The sequence below is a fragment of the Lycium barbarum genome, chromosome 9, assembly GCF_019175385.1.
Source record: "Lycium barbarum isolate Lr01 chromosome 9, ASM1917538v2, whole genome shotgun sequence".
NCBI classification, from domain to species: Eukaryota; Viridiplantae; Streptophyta; class Magnoliopsida; order Solanales; family Solanaceae; genus Lycium; species Lycium barbarum.
In genome coordinates, this window is record NC_083345.1 from 109,306,145 (window position 1) to 109,324,266 (window position 18,122).

An 18,122-nucleotide genomic window follows, 5' to 3' on the forward strand; every position below is an offset into this window, starting at 1 on the left:
CCTCATTTGGGTTTATACCGTGTATTTTTATACCCTTTAGGCTCCGGACTCTTTGCTTTTGCTTGTCAAGAATATCTCGGGCATAAAGTTTTCAGAATCCGACCAAATATTATAAGGGTCATGATGTATCTTTCAAACATTGATATGCAAACGAGTACCCTTTGGAATGTTGTAACCAAAGACTGTAGTCTTGCACTGCTTCGTGTGGAACGAGTAAAGGTGCTGGTGCATATAAGTGCACTGTTTCTTAGACAGTAGCCTGAATTGGTAAACTAAATTTTGGATGTCAAGATCTTCTGCAGACCTCTCTTTACCCACTTTTATGTGAGTAAATTTCTCAAATGGTCAACACTACGTGGAATTATTGAGTAAAGTCGCTTAATTTAGTTTTTTATCAATAAATTAACTCATTTTTTAATTTTCTCTTAAAAATCACTCTAATTGAATTTTTCACTTCCAGACATCAAAAAGTTTTGACAAGGCGAAATAAGCTAATTGTTTATACCAACAATTTTAACTAGTTCAATGATAACTGATTCCCTTGGTGAATAGAACTCTTGTGGAGTACCGGTCGAAATCCTTTAATTTGAGATGTGACAACTACTTAACATGTCTTATATATAAGGACAAGTCAGTAGAATACTAATTTATTCGTAGAAACAATTGTGCTGAATTAAAAGGCCAAAAGGTTAAAGATAGTATGGAAGCTTAGAACTTAATAATCAATCTTGCATTTATATAAAAGTTACACATTTATTCAAGTAATAAAAATTAGCAGAAACAGATTAAAACATCAATTATTACACCCAAGTCAGATAATTTACACTATCAAAATACATAAAGCTTAGAAGACAAACGAGAGGTAACCAGAACTTCCACTTGATTTACATTAGGCAGGGTAATGCCTACACCTTCTGTCATGTCTATTGGCTTGTTTGATGATTTACTAAAATCAAAACCTTGAAGCAAACGAGCAAAAGTCAAATGTGTCAGTAAGGTCGCAAAAGTTATTCCTGGACAAGATCGTCTTCCAGAACCAAACGGAATGAATTCAAAATGCTGACCGCGGGCATCTATATTTGCTTTGCTTGTCAAAAATCTCTCTGGCATGAATTTTTCAGGTTCCGACCAAATGTTAGGATCGCGATGTATTTTCCACGCATTAATATATAAACGAGTACCTTTTGGAATGTCGTAACCAGCCACTTGACAATCTTGCACTGCTTCGTGTGGTAGTAGTAAGGGAACAGGTGGATACAAGCGCGATGTTTCTTTAACAATAGCTTGAAGGTACACTAAATTTTTTATGTCACTTTCTTCGACCCATCGCTCTTTACCCACTTTTGTATCTATCTCATCTTGGGCTTGTTTCATAGCATGTGGATTGTTCAGCAATAAGGACATTATCCATATCAAATGAACAGATGTTGTATCAGAGCCATCCAAGACTAAACTCTGCATATATACATAATTTAATTTGCTACAGTTAGAAAACAAATGCTAATTACAATGAACTATATTGTAATGCATCATCAGTTTATGCACTTAGACAATACACAATAACTGTAAGCATAATGGAAAATATCGTAGTGCTTTAGATAGTTTTCGGGAATATTTACCGAAGTGTACTAAATAGGTATTCGCCTTTCCTGTTTATCTGGTCCTATTTATTTTTTAATTTATTTCAAAAAGAATCTTTCTAGTTGGAAAACAATTTAATTTACTAAAACATTTAATTTTACTGTTAATGGCAATTTTTCACAGTCATATAAATGTTATGGAATTGCTAACATTATAAGTTTCAAAAGTCTTATAGCTGCATAAATATTTCTACCACATGGTCCTTCCATCTCATTTTAACTATTATTTTAGCATTTTTCACGCCCAATAAGAAAACTAATAAAAATTATAATTTACTAAGTTATTCCTATTTATAAGATGCTTTTTAAGAATTGATCAGTATTAAGAAGATCTACTTTTTAAAAATGTTAGGTTATAGTTGGAAACAATTAACTACTTTAGTCTTGAATTCCTAAAGTAACAATTATACCAGGCCAATTTTCTGAGCTAAATCAATAGTTAAAATAAGATGGAGGAAGTATTTCAGCTCACAAGTTTTAAAACTCTTAATTTCTATTTCAAATTCTAAAAATAAGGCACTCGATGCACAAAGCATCCTGCGTTAGCAAAGTTCAGGGTAGGGTCGCACTCAAGGGGTGTGATATAGACAGTCTACTCTAATGCAACCAGTAGTGGCTGCTTTCACGGCTTAAACGCGTGACCTATAAATCACACGGAGACAACTTTACCGTTGCTACAAGACTCCCCTTCTTCCTATTTCAAATTCTATGTCAGTTAAATAAGCTCGCATAAATTGAAACTATGCTAGGTATAAAATTAAACAGCCATGCCGACATAAACTTACTAAGACAGTTGACTTGATGACGGTGGCCTGAGAATAGCCATAGGCTTTGAATTCATTAACATCTGTCACCCTAAGCATAGCATCTATGGCATCTTCATCCTCGTGATTGTTTACACCCTTCTTCTTCATATGGTCATCCAACCAACCTTGAAGAATAGAATCCAAGTCTTTATAAATATTCTTCATCAATTTTATGTGCCCTTGGAAATCAAAATATTTGAACAATGGAAAAGGCACTGCATCATATAAAACAATTTGCCCTACAACATACATGATGCCCTTAAAGGCCTTCCTAAAACGTTTTGCCTCCTCATCTTCCTCTATTTTGTTGTATCTTTTCCCACATATGGTCTTCACTATTATGTTCAAAGTCAATTGGTGAAACCATTCACTTATATTGATCACTTCATTCTTTTTTACCTGCGTCAAAGAATATAAGTCTTTGATGCTATTTTCCATTTCAGAGACACGTATGTGCCTCATTTTCTCGAGTTTAGTACTCGAGAGTACCTGCGTTAAGGCCAGCTTGCGCACTTGACTATAATAAGCACCGAAATTAGAATAAGTGAACCTCGCGTACTTGTAACCAATGCTTTGGCCAGCCATGGATGTTGGTCGGGCCGCGAAATCCTTGTCATGAGTTGTGAGACAATCTTTAGCTGCTTCCCAATTGCTGATTATCAAGTAGGGATACATCCCCATTCTCAAAGTGAAAATAGGTCCATATTTATCGGCCAACACCCCTAAAGTCCGAGCAAATGGGATATTCTCATCGGTACCACTCAGCTGAAGGAGGTGGCCTATGATAGGCCATGCTCCAGGGACTTCAGGGGCTAATTTTTTGGTAGTGAATGTCTTTCTTCTCCATAAGATTATGGACAAGAATACAAAGGCTAAAAGTCCTAAAACAGCTTGCAAATTGGAAGAAAAATGATAATCCATTAGGTCTCAGAGGAACTTAAAAGGAGGAGGCTCGAACTATAGAAGATATCAAAGATTTGGGCACTCATATATTGTGCTTGTTCTGAAAAGTCCCATTTTAGGTGTTACTGTTTGAAAAGTTAAATAACTTTTTCTTCTTTTGATTACAAGATCGGGATGTGGGAACACGATTTTGCATAAAAAGGACACGTAGCAACTAAAGATTAACTTTTACTCGTGCCAATTTAACTTATATTACGGTGAAAAGAAATTAAATTTATATATATTCATAGTGTAAACAAATTGTGGCCGTCTATTTATTTAAAAAATATATCTACAAATTTTTATGCATATAACGTGAGTTTTGGCTACTCCATTTGTTTATCAGGCAAATGCAAAAGACAAATCGACAAGTCATGTCAAAGGCACCAAACTAAAATGCACCATGAACAATTTGTCTTTCGCAATTATCAAGCCGCTTAACGCTTCATAAAATGATTGAAGTTATGAGATACTATCTTACTGAGACATTGGTCAACTTACACATTTTTAATACCTCGTTTTACCTAACAATGGCAACCTGATTGTAATATGACCATCAAGTTAGTAAAGAATCTCAGATTTAAATCTTTCTAAAGAATATTTGATATGTTAATCGTTCACGTGTTGGACCACTTGAATATGTGAAGTTATATGAAACCTATTGAAATTAACTAGAACAAAAGGGAGTAGCTTATGTAGCTTGTGATTTATACAAGAACTTGCAACGAAGCGTAATTATCATGATTTTATGGCGGGGGTGGGGGGATGATTTACCTAGCAGTTTTCTGATTTACACAAATATTCATCAGACATTGATTTATACAAAGTACACTTTCAATTTATTTACTTAATTTAAACAACGTACTCCTTGATGTTCACCAGTTGGATGGTAGGGGTTCCTATTTCTCAAGATGATGATTTAGGTTTTGACAGTGACTAATTAATAAATTTTGTTTTTGGTTACTTCTATGTGATCTTATTGAGAAGGGCATATATGATTTTTCTAAGAAAAAGATTATTCTAAAAGTAAAGGGCACAAGGTGTTTCTATTCACTATCATCACACAACACCGTCCGTCATGCATGTCACAATTTCACCTACTACATATGGAGTGTCATGTCATGCGACCAATAATTTTTTTTGATTAAACATTTAACAATAATTCACATTATTTCTGTAACATATCCTAAGTGGACCCGACGTTTTAATCATTTCGTTTACAAGAGAACTTGTACTTAACTCTCTTACTAGATGGCCCGAGCCCGTGGGAAGCAAGGGCGAAAGTTGTTATATAAAAGTGGTTTGACTTTTGCAAGGTACTTCCTTATTCGTTTTGTAAGAGTTTAACTAAAAAAAAACAATACCATCAAGTTAAATATTACTCATAACATAATATGCTTCATATTGTACGGAACAAAGTTATATTATTACATTGCCAAGCTTGCTAGAAAGAGAAAAGTTGTGAAATTCTTGATGTTCTTGAGGTAAGCGGGTACAATCTGGATTCAATCAGTTGTTGTCGGCTGTGGAAAAGAGAAGAGAAACTTGTACAGTATCCCGATAAACCTGCAATTTGTAATGCAATATTTAAGGTATACCATCAATCTTTGAGAGAGTTGGAATAAATGAGTGCCCAAATTAGAAAGTTGAAACAAACGTGTAAAGAAATACAGACAGAACTGAAAGATAATAGGAATAATTGGTTGCACAGTATCCCGATAAACCTGCAAAGTATTACATAAGTCTAAATCATGATAGGAAATTGGAACTTAACACATTAAGTTGGAAATGTTTTACATGTCAAAGACCAGAAGAATGAAAAGAGAAATGTAGAGATTAGAGGAAAGTGATGGTAAAACACCAACCCTTGCAAAGCAAAACAGAGGTAAGCACAATTAAAGTATGTTAGAGACCATAAAATTTCAGTGACTAAGAGATTTAACATTGGTGAGATGTTTCTTTATTGTATTCCAAGTGAGTGTTGTTTAGGTACTCCGTAGAATTACTCCGCGTAAACTATATCTTTACCAGAAATCTCATCTATGCCCCAATTATCATCATCATACTAACTTAAAATCCTGATTTTCTTTCACTCTCATCCTTTATCCTTTCCAACATAGCAATAATCTAAAAGATTTATTCAGCTGTTAAGCATAACCTGTAAGTGCTTAAAGATCATTTCTTCTATAAATATAGCTTAAATGGTCATAAAGTCATGAGCTACTACCAGAAAAGATAAAGTGATATTATCCTTTCTATCCCAAAATATAAAGGAAACATAAACATAAACCAATTAATGAAATGACCAGCGAAACGCTAAATAGAGATTAGTAAGTGTTATTTCTTCTTCAGCGTAGAACAACTCCTTCACCAAATGCCAATCAAAATAAAAGCTGAACAGATGGATATAAAAGGCAAACATATCACTCATTCTGTCTCCACAACCTGAGTCATAAGAGTAGTTAATTTCTTTGTAATATGACAAGATTTCAACTTTACTCTCAGAGGTAATAAAAATCTTGCAATAACAGAGAACCTTACCCTGTGAAAATCATATTAATCTTTTATTTTACTATGCATTCAATTAGTTTCACCAAATCATAAACAGGTAGAGAAATAGCTAGATTTACACCAACAACTATAGAAAAGCTAATCCTAGATGCTTAATACAATGAGGAAATGACGATCATCGTGTATATTTTGAAAAATCAGTTGAAAAGTATGAGAGTTCTGCAAACTCTACAGGCCATAATCCTAATGAGCATATAAGTTATCAAAAACAAAAACTCTTACAAACATATATGGAGAATGGAGATAACATCTCTACCTCAGCCTTCTTGCAGTAAGCATAGATATCGTCAATGCATTCCACCACCGCAAGTGAGTTCTTTTTATCAGAGCTGTTTGTGTCAACAAATCAACAATTGACAAATGTTCAACATCTTTCATCTCTATCTCCTCATCCTGAATGACATATTAAACATCAATGGGCAATCCATAACAAAATTCATAAAGATATAGATCATATCAGTTTACCATCGTGTCAATTTCCTCCATCATTGCTTCTGTATGTTGCACAAACATTGGCACGGTAGAATAACCAGTGGCCTTGTAATCTTCAGCATCAATAATAATGCAGTCTTCTGATTCATTTGTGTTTGGTGCTACTGGGACTGGCGGCGGCTTTGTTACCTATGGAAATACATTGTCAACAGCAGCTGATGAGTAATAAAATAAACCAAGAGGGGATTGAAAAGGTACCTCGACTGCTGGCTGTTGTTGTTTGCTTACGATATGTGCAGCTAACTTCCTGAAATGTCAATAACCCACATACAATTATTAACTGAGATCAGATATAAATGAATAGAGTCAATATGACTAATTTTCAAGCTAAATAGGATTAGATTAATTTAATGTTTTAAAAATAATATTTGGATATTTGGAAACTATACAAAGGTACTATATGTTGCAATTCTTTTCATATCAAATAGAAAAAGTACTATCATAAAATGTTGGTCAAAATTTACAGTTACATTGTAAATGTAACTGGACTGTAGCAGCGATTGTTGGCAGCACGAGATTCATCTAGGTATTACTTGATTTAAAGTGATTTCTTTAAATACATGCTAGATATCAAATTTTATATTCCATCCTTACAAACATTGAAGTATACTTTCATGCCAAAATATCTACTGATCGTATATCTAAAACTAGGCAACCAGAAAATCTCAGACTCAACTAAATAGAAAGCATGGCATCTTCAATAGACAAGTAGATGAATGTGTATCTTTACTTGAAGTAACATTATATGCTGACTTGAGCTTTAAAAGGGAAGAGACACTCTTTTGGTCTGACTCTGATCTGCATTAGAGATAAGGATGATATTGCAGTAGAAAATTTGGTGGCAAACAAAAGAGCTAAGTCCATAATTTTTTTGTGTGTAATATAAGGAAGAAGCAGAAAAGATACATATCATTACACCAACCGTGCCCGTGATGAGCATGGGGTTTTCCCTAACATCATTGTACATATAAGATCTAATATTGGAATTTCGTTGTGGTTCTAATTGTGTTGTAACATTATCCAAAGAAAAGGAAATATCATGCTAGAAAGACAAAAACAGTGAGATTGTCAATGTTCATGTAGGTAGTCCAACTTATGCATGAGTTATGCTACAATTGGGTGAAATCTGGACTTTAACAACTGTTGGAAACACATATCTCAGCTGGGTCTCCACCAAAAAAAATAAAGGCAAGAATTAGAATTGAGAATGTTGAAAGTGCAATCAAATTTGAAGTATCACTTTAGTTAAAGTTTGATGCTAGAAGTCTTTACTGAAGTAGAAAAATACCAAAAGTAATGAGAAGCAAAACTTTTTTTCACTTTGCTCACACAGTGTAATGCCAGCTAAAACAAATACCAGTTTAACATCAGTATCTCTGTTGGGAGAAAATCTCTAGCAAATTATAATACCTGTGGCAAAATACCTGCACATAAAAGATTTGAGGAAAAGTAAGTATACCATAAGAAAGTTGAGCCAAGAATTCCTTTTTAAAAAAATGCTAAGCAATTGACCAGAACAGGTACCTCGAAAGGATTTGGACACACATCATATTGATTAAAGCCTTTGGTGTAATGTGCCCTCCCGAGATTTCCTAGTTAGCGTTTCATGTTTGTTGGTTCTTCATGATACATGGATGGTGCTCCTATCTGTTGTACTTTTGGTTCCACATAATATTTAGCAAAAGGCCATAAGATACCGCAAAAATGCGAAAATCTCAATTAACTGTTTATGTATCAAATTGATAAGAGATATGATATACAAATGTTCTTACAGTCAGCTTCTATCACTACTAAAAAAACTGATTTTCCCGACCTCAAAAAACTGACCTCAGTTAAGGTCGGTAAAGTCGTAATATTTTTTTTTTATTTTTTTTTTTTAAAATAAACCGACCTCATGAGGTCGGTAATATTGTACCAAAATTTGAACAAATAATATACCGACCTCACTAGGTCGGGAATTTATTTCCTGATAAATGTTATAACTTTATTTTTAATTTAAAATAAACTTATTAAATATACATTTAATCACTCAACTAAATTGCACCCAGACCCAATTCGTTCCCATTTATCTACTTCTCTCCTCTCACTGTTCTCTCCCCCTCTCTCTCTAACCCTAGTATAACTCCGGTGACGGCACCGTGTCTCACGCCCTTCTCTTCTTCCATTGCTCTCCACCTTCATTTTCCATCTTCTAGGTAAGCCCTAATTTCTCCTTTGATTCACTAATTTCCTTTCTCATTTTAATTCCCAAAGTTACTTCCCCTTTTTTTGTTAACTCTTACTAAAATGTTAAAGCCTTGGATGGAATTGATCCAGTCTTTCCCTTATTTTAGTTTCCATTTCAGCTGAAGTTGTTTGTGCTTGATTTAGGAGATCATTGTGTTGCTACCTCTATTGACAGCTTTGACGCTTAATTAGTAGACAGCCTCCTTAAACTTTCTGGTGTGTATTTTCCTATCTCAAAATGTGCTTTCTCTATTTTAATTGTTGAATTGATGCTTACTGTAATTTGGAATTAGAAACACTGTAACTGTTATCTTGCTATCTTTCGTCACGTAACTTGGAATTAGAAACACCGTAATTGTTCATCAATCTAACAAGAAGCCTGGGTGGATCCTTCCTGAAAACTATAACAAGCTACTTCATTACTGGGCAACTAATGAAAGATTCTTACAACTGAGTGACATAGGGAAGAAGGCTAGAAATTCGACGAAGGGTGGCTCCCTACACACTAGTGGGGCTATGAGTCAAGAGGTCGTGAGGAGGAAGCTGGGAAGTCTACATTAAATCTACTTGAAGGATTGTGAATTTACTTTATTTTCTTTTAGTCTTATCATTTACTTATTCTTTTGCAGGAACTAAAACGGGGGACGCCAGTGCCTCAAGATGAGGCGTTCAAGATCACTCACGTGAAGAAGAAGGCAAACGCTAATGATCCAGATGACTGGTGTGACGAACGGGCTAGGCAGACCTACGTAAGCTTCTTTTTATTTTTCATATTTTGTTTGTTAGACTACGAAACGGAGATCCGGCTCCAATCTTATTTTTATGCTTGATCTTTATTTTTGGTTTTACAAGATTCAAGTTATAGTGATGTTTCAATAATAGATCCATTGAGGAAAATTATGATACATGTATTACGCATTGCAAGTCGATGGTATACCTTATGAAAATGTGATAACTATTTCATGAATAAATTATGAAACTTCAATGGCAATTTGGAGAGAAGTTGTTGAAAGAACTCTCAGGTGAATGTGATAGGTTGAAGTCATTATAGAGTTCCTTTGTTTCCACTCCATTTTAAGTCTTGAAGAGCTTTTTTTTTTTTTGGTAAGTAAATGATTTTATTAATACCAAGTAATACATACAAAACCAAACAAGGCAGACCACTTGTTTCTCACGTCAAAACCAACACCTGTTCTAGACTCTACAGTTCTAAGGAATCTAGTTCTAGGCAGACACTAGGCAGCCACTACTTCATTTGGCAACCAGTTACAAAAAGAAAAAAAGTCGAGTGACTACACCTAGCTAAGACAATACATAGATAAATTCTATCAGCTTGCTAGGTTGCATCCGATTGTCAAACTACATCATTTCCTCTGCGTTTCCTCCTTGTTCTACCTCTAATATGCAGATGGACAACAACCTCTTTGCATAATCTATCTTCATAGTAGTATTGATTTGAACCATGTTCTATTCTGGTTGTTTACTAAATGTTTGATAGCTTTTTGTATTGAATGTGAGATTTAAGTTGGTTGCTAATGTTACTTTTTTATTTTAGAATAAAAAAAAGTCCAGTGACTACACCTAGCTAAGACAATACATAGATAAATTCTATCAGCTTGCTAGGTTGCATCCGATTGTCAAACTACATCATTTTCTCTGGGTTTCCTCCTTGGTTCTCATTTGGCAACCAGTTACAAAAAAAAAAAAAAGTCCAGTGACTACACCTAGCTAAGACAATACATAGATAAATTCTATCAGCTTGCTAGGTTGCATCCGATTGTTAAACTTACATCATTTTCTCTGCGTTTCCTCCTTGTTCTACCTCTAATATGCAGATGGATAGCAGCCTCATTGCATAATCTATCTTCATAGTAGTATTGATTTGAACCATGTTCTATTTTGGTTGTTTACTAAATGTTTGATAGCTTTTTCTATTGAATGTGAGATTTAAGTTGGTTGCTAATGTTACCTTTTTATTTCAGAATAAGGTTCAACAGTCGGTAATGGGCAAAATATACCCAGAAAGTGCTAATTACCGACCTCATGAGGTCGGTTTTCTGGAAATTTTTCCCAGAAATTACAAATTACCGACCTCATGAGGTCGGTTTCCTGGAAAATTTTCCCAGAAATTGCAAATTACCAACCTCATGAGGTCGGTTTTCTGCAAAATTATTCAACATATGGCTAATTACCGACCTCATGAGGTCGGTTTTTTGCAAAATATATCATATATATTCATATAAATTACCGACCTCACGAGGTCGGTAAACTCATATGATTATATAATTAATATAATTTACCGACCTAATGAGGTCGGTATTTTAATTAATTAATACCCGGCTAAAATTTTTTACCAACCTCATGAGGTCGGTATTTTAATTAATTAATGCCCGGCTAAAAAACTTTACCGACCTCATGAGGTCGTTTTTTTGTGACCTCATGAGGTCGGTAATAATTCCGACCCACTATTTTCCGACACTCAGTTGAGGTCGGTTTTGAGGTCGGTTTCTGGCCAAAACCGACCTCATGAGGTCGGGAATAGCCATTTTTTGAGGTCGGGAAAATCAGTTTTTTTAGTAGTGTATATCCACTCGATAGATGACTTGGTAGACCAAAGAGATCTCCTCACCTCCTAACACTGTTAATGACTGGTGTTGCTTTGATGCTGCAGGTGATTGCCACTTCCTTTGCTATTGCTTCCACAGTGTTTGACACTTTCTGAAATTGCCTTTTGTTTCTCTCCATCCATATTGCACACACCCCTTCAGTATAAACCAGCTTTATAGTTTGTGCAGTTAAGTAAATTTTAATACTTTGTAACAGTAACTATAGAGAAATAAAGCTATAGTATTCTTATATGATATTATTTGGAGATAGAAATCTTATAAAAAATTATAGTTGAAGATATTCATTCCAAAATGGAGCAAACAATTAAAACTGGTTAATAAGTCTAGATCAACATCTTGAAAAACCAAATAATCATCATGATAATCAAAATATAGTTGACCATAAACGGTCTTGGAAAACTTGCAGTATCTTAGTTTGCATACTCTCACTTAACATGCCATGTTCATTCAGAAGCGTTGTAACATAAAAGGAGATCTCTCCAAGTAAACAATATTCAGGAATCAATATTGAGGAAAAACATTTATCTCCAGTAGATTTTGTAAAACCCAAAAGAAGAGAAAGCTTAGCTCTTTGAAGCCAATACTACTGTGAGGCCACAAAACTACAAAGCATGTCGATTGGCATATGAAATGTACAACCAGCTAATAAGATTCCTTCAAATGTAGTCATACCGAAAATGATTTTTGTAAAAAGATAGCAGAGGGTTCAGTAAAGATAGCTCTATTGAACACAATCATTGCTTCAGTTGAAGGCAAAAACATAGTAATATATGAAAATAAATAAATAAATAAATAAATAGAGTCAAAGAAATAAAAATTCAGAAATAAGAAAGTAGTAAATTGGGAAAATAAATTAAGATTAATTGAATAAATGTAATTTTTATTACCTTTGTTTGATGGATGTATATGTTGTTGGAACATGTAGTTGCAAGACAAAAAGTCAAAAGCAAGCTTCAAAAGAGAATTGATTTCCCTACAAAAGAACTGTTTAAGAATGAATAAATTTTAGTTGTGGTTGATGTTAAAAATTTGTAAAAATAAAATTGTGGAACATTTAAGTAATGGAATAGGGTAAATAAGTTTTGATATAAATTACCTTAGTTCCGCAAAACGCAAAAGTGATTGCAAAAAAAGGTTATCCTGCAAATGTGTTTACCAGAAAGAATGAAAGAGGGTATAAAGATATAATATAAATATATCCATACAAGGAATAAGAAAGAGAATTTTGTGGTGACCTTTATTTATTTTTTACTAGCGTTGTTGGCTCCAGTTTTTGTTTCAGCTTGAGCGAGTGACGTCGCTCGGTTGGTACTTCTGTTTCTTCATCAAAAGAAACTAAATGTTTCTTTTTCCTTTTGTTGCCTTCTTCAATGTCAGTTTTTGGTGATTCAGGGAGAGAATGCACCGTTTTTCCTTTTTCAGTGTAAGACAAAATGTACAATTTTCCAGATGTTGCTTGAGAAGTGCGGGAGAATGATTTTTTCACTTGAATTATGTAAAAGTTTTGATTTAGCTTGCTTTGAATATTTTGCATTGGTAGCAAGTCATCCTGGGGAGAAATATATTTTAGCTTTTTGTTTGATCAATTGAAAAGTGAGATTGTGTAAATTATTCAGTTAGAATGCTCACCTCATTTGAAGCAAGGTCGTAAATCTAATTTGTGGTAAGGGATAATAATTTTTCTGCTTCTTTGTCCATAATTATCTCAATTATTGATCCGGAAGCATCTTGGAGATTTACATCAAATCTGCACCTGCAAGTGTATATGTGTAAAAGATAATATTTTTTTTAATAAGAAGAGAAGGATTGTGGTAAATATTGTGTTTGGATGTATGTGTAAACTTGGAGATAAAAATACCTGGGAATTAACATATTTCGTTGCTTACAAGTCATACACAGAAACTTTCTTTTTATTAAACTTCTGACTTCTTGTTTGCAGTTGGGACATAGTAAAACATAGCAACTTTTGAGTTTATTTGGAAGTGATACTTTTCCGTCAATAGAGAAGGAATGCCCCTGCATTAAAAGGAAATGAGACTATTTATTATAAGGATAAGTATAGGCAGAAATTATGAATTATGTAAATAGAAATTATACTAACGTCCTGTTGTGATTTAACATTTGCAATTGGGACTATTTGTTCATCTACTGAAACGCTGATAAGAGATCCAGATTCAGATGTGCTCCTCAGACTGAAAGAAGCAAGCATTTCTTTGTTTTATGTGACCCTATTCGAGGAAAAAATTAAAAAACTTTAGGATAATAATAATTAGGAAGAATCAAGCACAATATAGATTGGAGTAATGCGGTACCATGTGTGCAATTGTAGGCATTGGGAATAAGGGGGATCAATTTGTATTCTGGTGTTAAATTTTGTTGTCAACGATGTACCTACATTAACAAAGTACAAAGTAATATACCTATATCAATTGCAATAATATTTTTTTATTTATGAAATACAAACTTACGTTACTAATTTAGCTTACCGTTGTACTTGGATACCCCAATACGCCTGGCAAAGATAATAGGACGTTTTTTGAATTGGTCAAGGAGTTTCCTGCCTTCGTCCTCAATAATAGTTTCTTCCCATAGTGTGAAGGTCAAAGCTTGTTTGCTGGTTACATTAAAAAAGGTAAATATGTCATATATTCTTATTTGTAAAACAATAAGGATTTTGAAAAATTTACGAATGCACTTACTCAGTATCGATGAGAATGAGTTCTTGCAATCTTTTCTGGACTTTTGCAACAAGCCTTGGCGGAAATCAGCGAACAACAATTGCGAGTATATCTATTGGCAAAACAATTTGTATTTAATAGATGAATGTGTCAAAAGTTAAACTAAAAAGAAGTAATAGAACCCTACTAAATCCGACGTCCTTAGGCTGCTCTTTGGTAGACTGGGAGGCCTGATTGTTGATGTCTTCCAATGATGTAAGATTCAGCTTTGTGGGCAGTGGCAATTCATCCTCATCTGGACTATCTTTTTCAATTGGATCAACTATGGTTTTTTTGTCAATAATCCACTCAAATGTATGCAAGGGTCATTCATATCTCAAATTTGGTACTTGTATGCACGCACATAGGTGTGGAACAGCTTGAATATATCTTGATAAGAGGAGATTTCATCACCGTAAACAATAGCTTTTATTTGGTTTTCCTGTGAATGATTCATAAAAAAATAACGAAACAGATATACATAGGAAATGTAAGTAATTGATTCGAAAATGTTATACATACATAGACATAAATAATTGATTTTGCTAGAAAAAGGAAGTACCTGTTCATCTTGAAAGATCATGTTCAAATATTTTATCTTTCGGTGAGAACCTTCTCCTGGTTTGCATATATCCACAACTTGCACTTTACACGTCCAGTCTGGTATTTCAGGAGTGATTGCATATATACCAAGTCGCTGTGTCATTTTATATTCCCTGAAAAATAATTAAAGTGGGTTAAACAATGGAATAGTATGATAAAGGAAGTAAGGTTGATGAAAAATGTAAATGCAAGTAATAACTTACATATGTTATATGAATAGTTAGTAGCTTTTTGAAAGTCCTAAGAGAATGCTTTATGGATAATTTCATTATATACTATATTGTAGGTAGAATGATCATCGAGATCGTCTACTGTTGCGGGTCTGATTAATATTTTTACACAGTCTGGACTTTTTGCTCTTGATAAAGCAACATAAAGTTGACCGTGTGAAAAGACAGGTTCACGTAAATAAATTCCTACGGAATCTAGTGTATGACCTTGAGCTTTATTTATAGTCATAGCAAAACATAGTCGAATAGGAAATTGTGTTCTTTTAAATTGAATAGGCAGTTTTTCGTCTTGTGAACATAACAATGGTATTCGAGGAATAAAAAAATGTTTACCTTTAAAGTCACCACTTGTAATTTTAGCACTAATAATATGAGTTTTGAAATCAGAACAAATTCGCGTGTACCATTGCATAAACCTTTAGAAGGATTTAAGTTGCGTAGTAGTATAACTGGACAATTTTGCTTTAGAACTAAATTATAAGGAGGCAAACCAGTAGGATTCAAAGTATGGAGGAAATCTTCAAATTGGCTTTGATCTTTTGGCTCTATAGTTTCATCAATTCCGATGAATGTCACAGCAGTTGTGGGAAATTCATCTATGAACATCTGATTAATTTCGTTTACGAAATCATTTTTGGTCGTTAAGATAACACGTGATGTTACGGAGGATGTATCAGACATGAGCATCTCTATATTGAGATAAACAGTTTTGAATAAAATATTTAGTGAATCTTTCTCATTCGTAAAAGGAATAAGAAATGATTTTGGAAGCTCGATTTTATCATGTTCATTAACTTCTTCTCTTCCATCTCCAATTCTTAGTAAATACTCACAAAATGTAGGATCTTTGCGTGCACGCATATTTTGTGTCAAACGAAAATTTTGAAGATGATCCCAGATATTTGAATACAATAAACATTCACGTATGAAATCCTTTTTTGCTCCGTTTTCCACAACAGGTAAAGTCTGTCTAAAATCGCCTCCAAAAACTACGACTTTTCCACCAAATAGTGTATTTATACCCATAAGATCTCTCAAGAGTGAATCAAAAGTCTCAACAAGTTTTTTCCTAGCCATTGATACTTCATCCCATACTATCAGTTTTGCATCTTGAATTAAAAATGCAAGTGAACTCTGTTTACTTATATTGCAACAGTAATTTTCACCTACATCAATAGGAAGTTTAAAACGTGAGTGAGCAGTTCGTCCTCCAGGGAGCACTGAAGCTGCAACACCAGAAGTTGCTGTGGCTAAAGCTATAAATCCCTTTGATCGTACAGTAGCTAATAAAGCGCGGTATAAGAATGTTTTTCCCGTTCCTCCAGGCCCATCAATAAAGAATGCTCCTGGTTCATTTGAGAATATTTTATTAAGTATGGTGATGTACGCTTGTTCTTGTTCTTTATTTAGTTTTTTTATATAGTAATAAATCTTCTTCAGTTACAATTATGTTTCTTTCTAAATGGGTGTCTCTAACCTCTTGCATTATTCTAGAAGATGTAAAAGATATAATATTTTCTGATGTGAGTTTAAATCATTGATATTCCGTCCCATTGAATGCAATATATCATTTATGTGGCTTAGAACTAAATAACGAATATTTTTTGTTTGTATGTTTGGCATAGCTGTAAAGTCTTCAAACATGGAGCTTTCAAATCTTTCCCATAATCCTTTTGGATTAGCAGGACTACAATATACTAATAGTGTAGCAAATAAACGTCGTAGACTATAAGGCATTTGGTAATTTGCAGCTTCTAACATACATTCAATTAAGTTATTATCAAAAGCTAACAATCCTCTTTTTTCTGCAGATTCTCTAAATGTGTTATAGGATTTTCCGTTTACAGTCTTGAGATCTTCGTATGATTTTGGTCCTCGTATGTTCATCAATAATAGTCGAAGGTAGTATCTTTCTCCTTCTGTTGGATGACAACTAATAATACGTCCAATAGCATAACCTTGTCTTCGACGTGACCACATTTTATCAGTCATTGACCAAACAAAATGTTCTGGGAATTCTTTGTACAATAAGTTAAGTTCTATGGCATGTTTATTTTTTTCGTTCATTGAAAAAAATTCTGTCAACATTGTTCTTCGATTTGTAGGATTTTTAAGTATTGAATTTAGATTTGTAGTCATTTTAAAGGAGACAAATTGTTGATTTTTAAGATGTAGCTGAAGTTGGTATACATTGGGATTCATCTCATTGATATGAAACACAAACAAACGCCACATAACTTCTGGAGGTGATACCCATCTGCCTGATCTATATTCCTTTATTTCATCTATGTCTGTATTATTAGTGTCATTACTTTGTATACTGAAAGCAATTTTATCATGCCCTTTACAAATGTATTTATAGAGATATTTAACAACTTTAATATCTCCACAAACTTCAACATTTATGTGACAATTAAACTTGCTTAGTAGATATGGATTGTAAGGAACTACCCATGAATTGTCAAGATATTGGGCTCTAATTTTTACAAATTTTCCAGTATCCTCCTATATATTGGATATGAATTCTGACCTTTAGATGCTCCATTGGCATAACTTTTGGGGTATTTAAATTTACAATATCCCTTTTTCTTCATGCACGAATTTGTAGGATTTAAAGTTCCACAAGGTCCATGCATCATATGCTTAATAACCAAAGAATGTAAATATTGATTTGTATCAGGATTTGGTAGTTGGGCACAAACAATTCTATCATAAGCCTCAGGTGTCAATAATTTATACTCATCTTCAAGTATAACAAGGAAATGTGCATGAGGAAGACCTCTTTTTTGAAATTCTATAGAGTACATAAAAGCAGCAACTTTTCCGAATATACTTTTTTTAACTATATCAAATTTTAGTTCTTCTAGGTTTGCTTTAAATACTCGGCTTTTTAAATTGGGTCTATTTTGTATTTCATCAGTTGGTAGTAAGAAATCTTCTATTTCTGGCCATGAAGGATTACATGTCATGGTCAGAAAGATATCGGGTTTTTCAAAGTGTTGTACTAATGCAATGACATCCATGTATCGACGTCGCATATCTCTAGGACACCCAGTAAAGCTAGCAAGAAGGAATGTTTTTCTACCAATATTTGAAGCCTCTGTTTCTCCTAGTCTTAAAAGATCAATAAGTCCTGCTAATACTTCAATTCGAAATAAATCTTGATTGAATAACAAGAAGTCTAATCTTTGTGTTTCCACTTTTATGTATTGATCTACAGAAAATTGTTCGAACTAGTGATGTCTTAATGATATTTTGGAGAAGAATT

The 18,122-nt window shown here is 33.7% G+C and overlaps 1 protein-coding gene and 1 long non-coding RNA gene across 2 annotated transcripts; both read right to left on the reverse strand.

The window, feature by feature from the left end:
- Nucleotides 1-696: 696 nt before the first annotated feature.
- On the reverse strand, nucleotides 697-3,537 carry LOC132609369 (nicotine N-demethylase CYP82E3-like). The gene is made up of 2 exons (XM_060323327.1): nucleotides 2,426-3,537; nucleotides 697-1,455 (listed from the first exon to the last, which is right to left on the reverse strand). Exons 1-2 carry the CDS (start codon nucleotides 3,365-3,367, stop codon nucleotides 829-831), a joined length of 1,569 nt encoding a protein of 522 aa, XP_060179310.1. The 5' UTR covers nucleotides 3,368-3,537; the 3' UTR covers nucleotides 697-828.
- An 8,653-nt stretch (nucleotides 3,538-12,190) lies between these two features.
- LOC132609370 (uncharacterized) lies at nucleotides 12,191-14,879 on the reverse strand. Its single transcript, XR_009570819.1, has 9 exons — nucleotides 14,584-14,879; nucleotides 14,004-14,463; nucleotides 13,791-13,918; nucleotides 13,617-13,695; nucleotides 13,406-13,532; nucleotides 13,163-13,320; nucleotides 12,934-13,057; nucleotides 12,401-12,853; nucleotides 12,191-12,288 (listed from the first exon to the last, which is right to left on the reverse strand). It is a non-coding gene; the product is annotated as an uncharacterized LOC132609370 (long non-coding RNA).
- Between the last annotated feature and the right edge of the window lie 3,243 nt (nucleotides 14,880-18,122).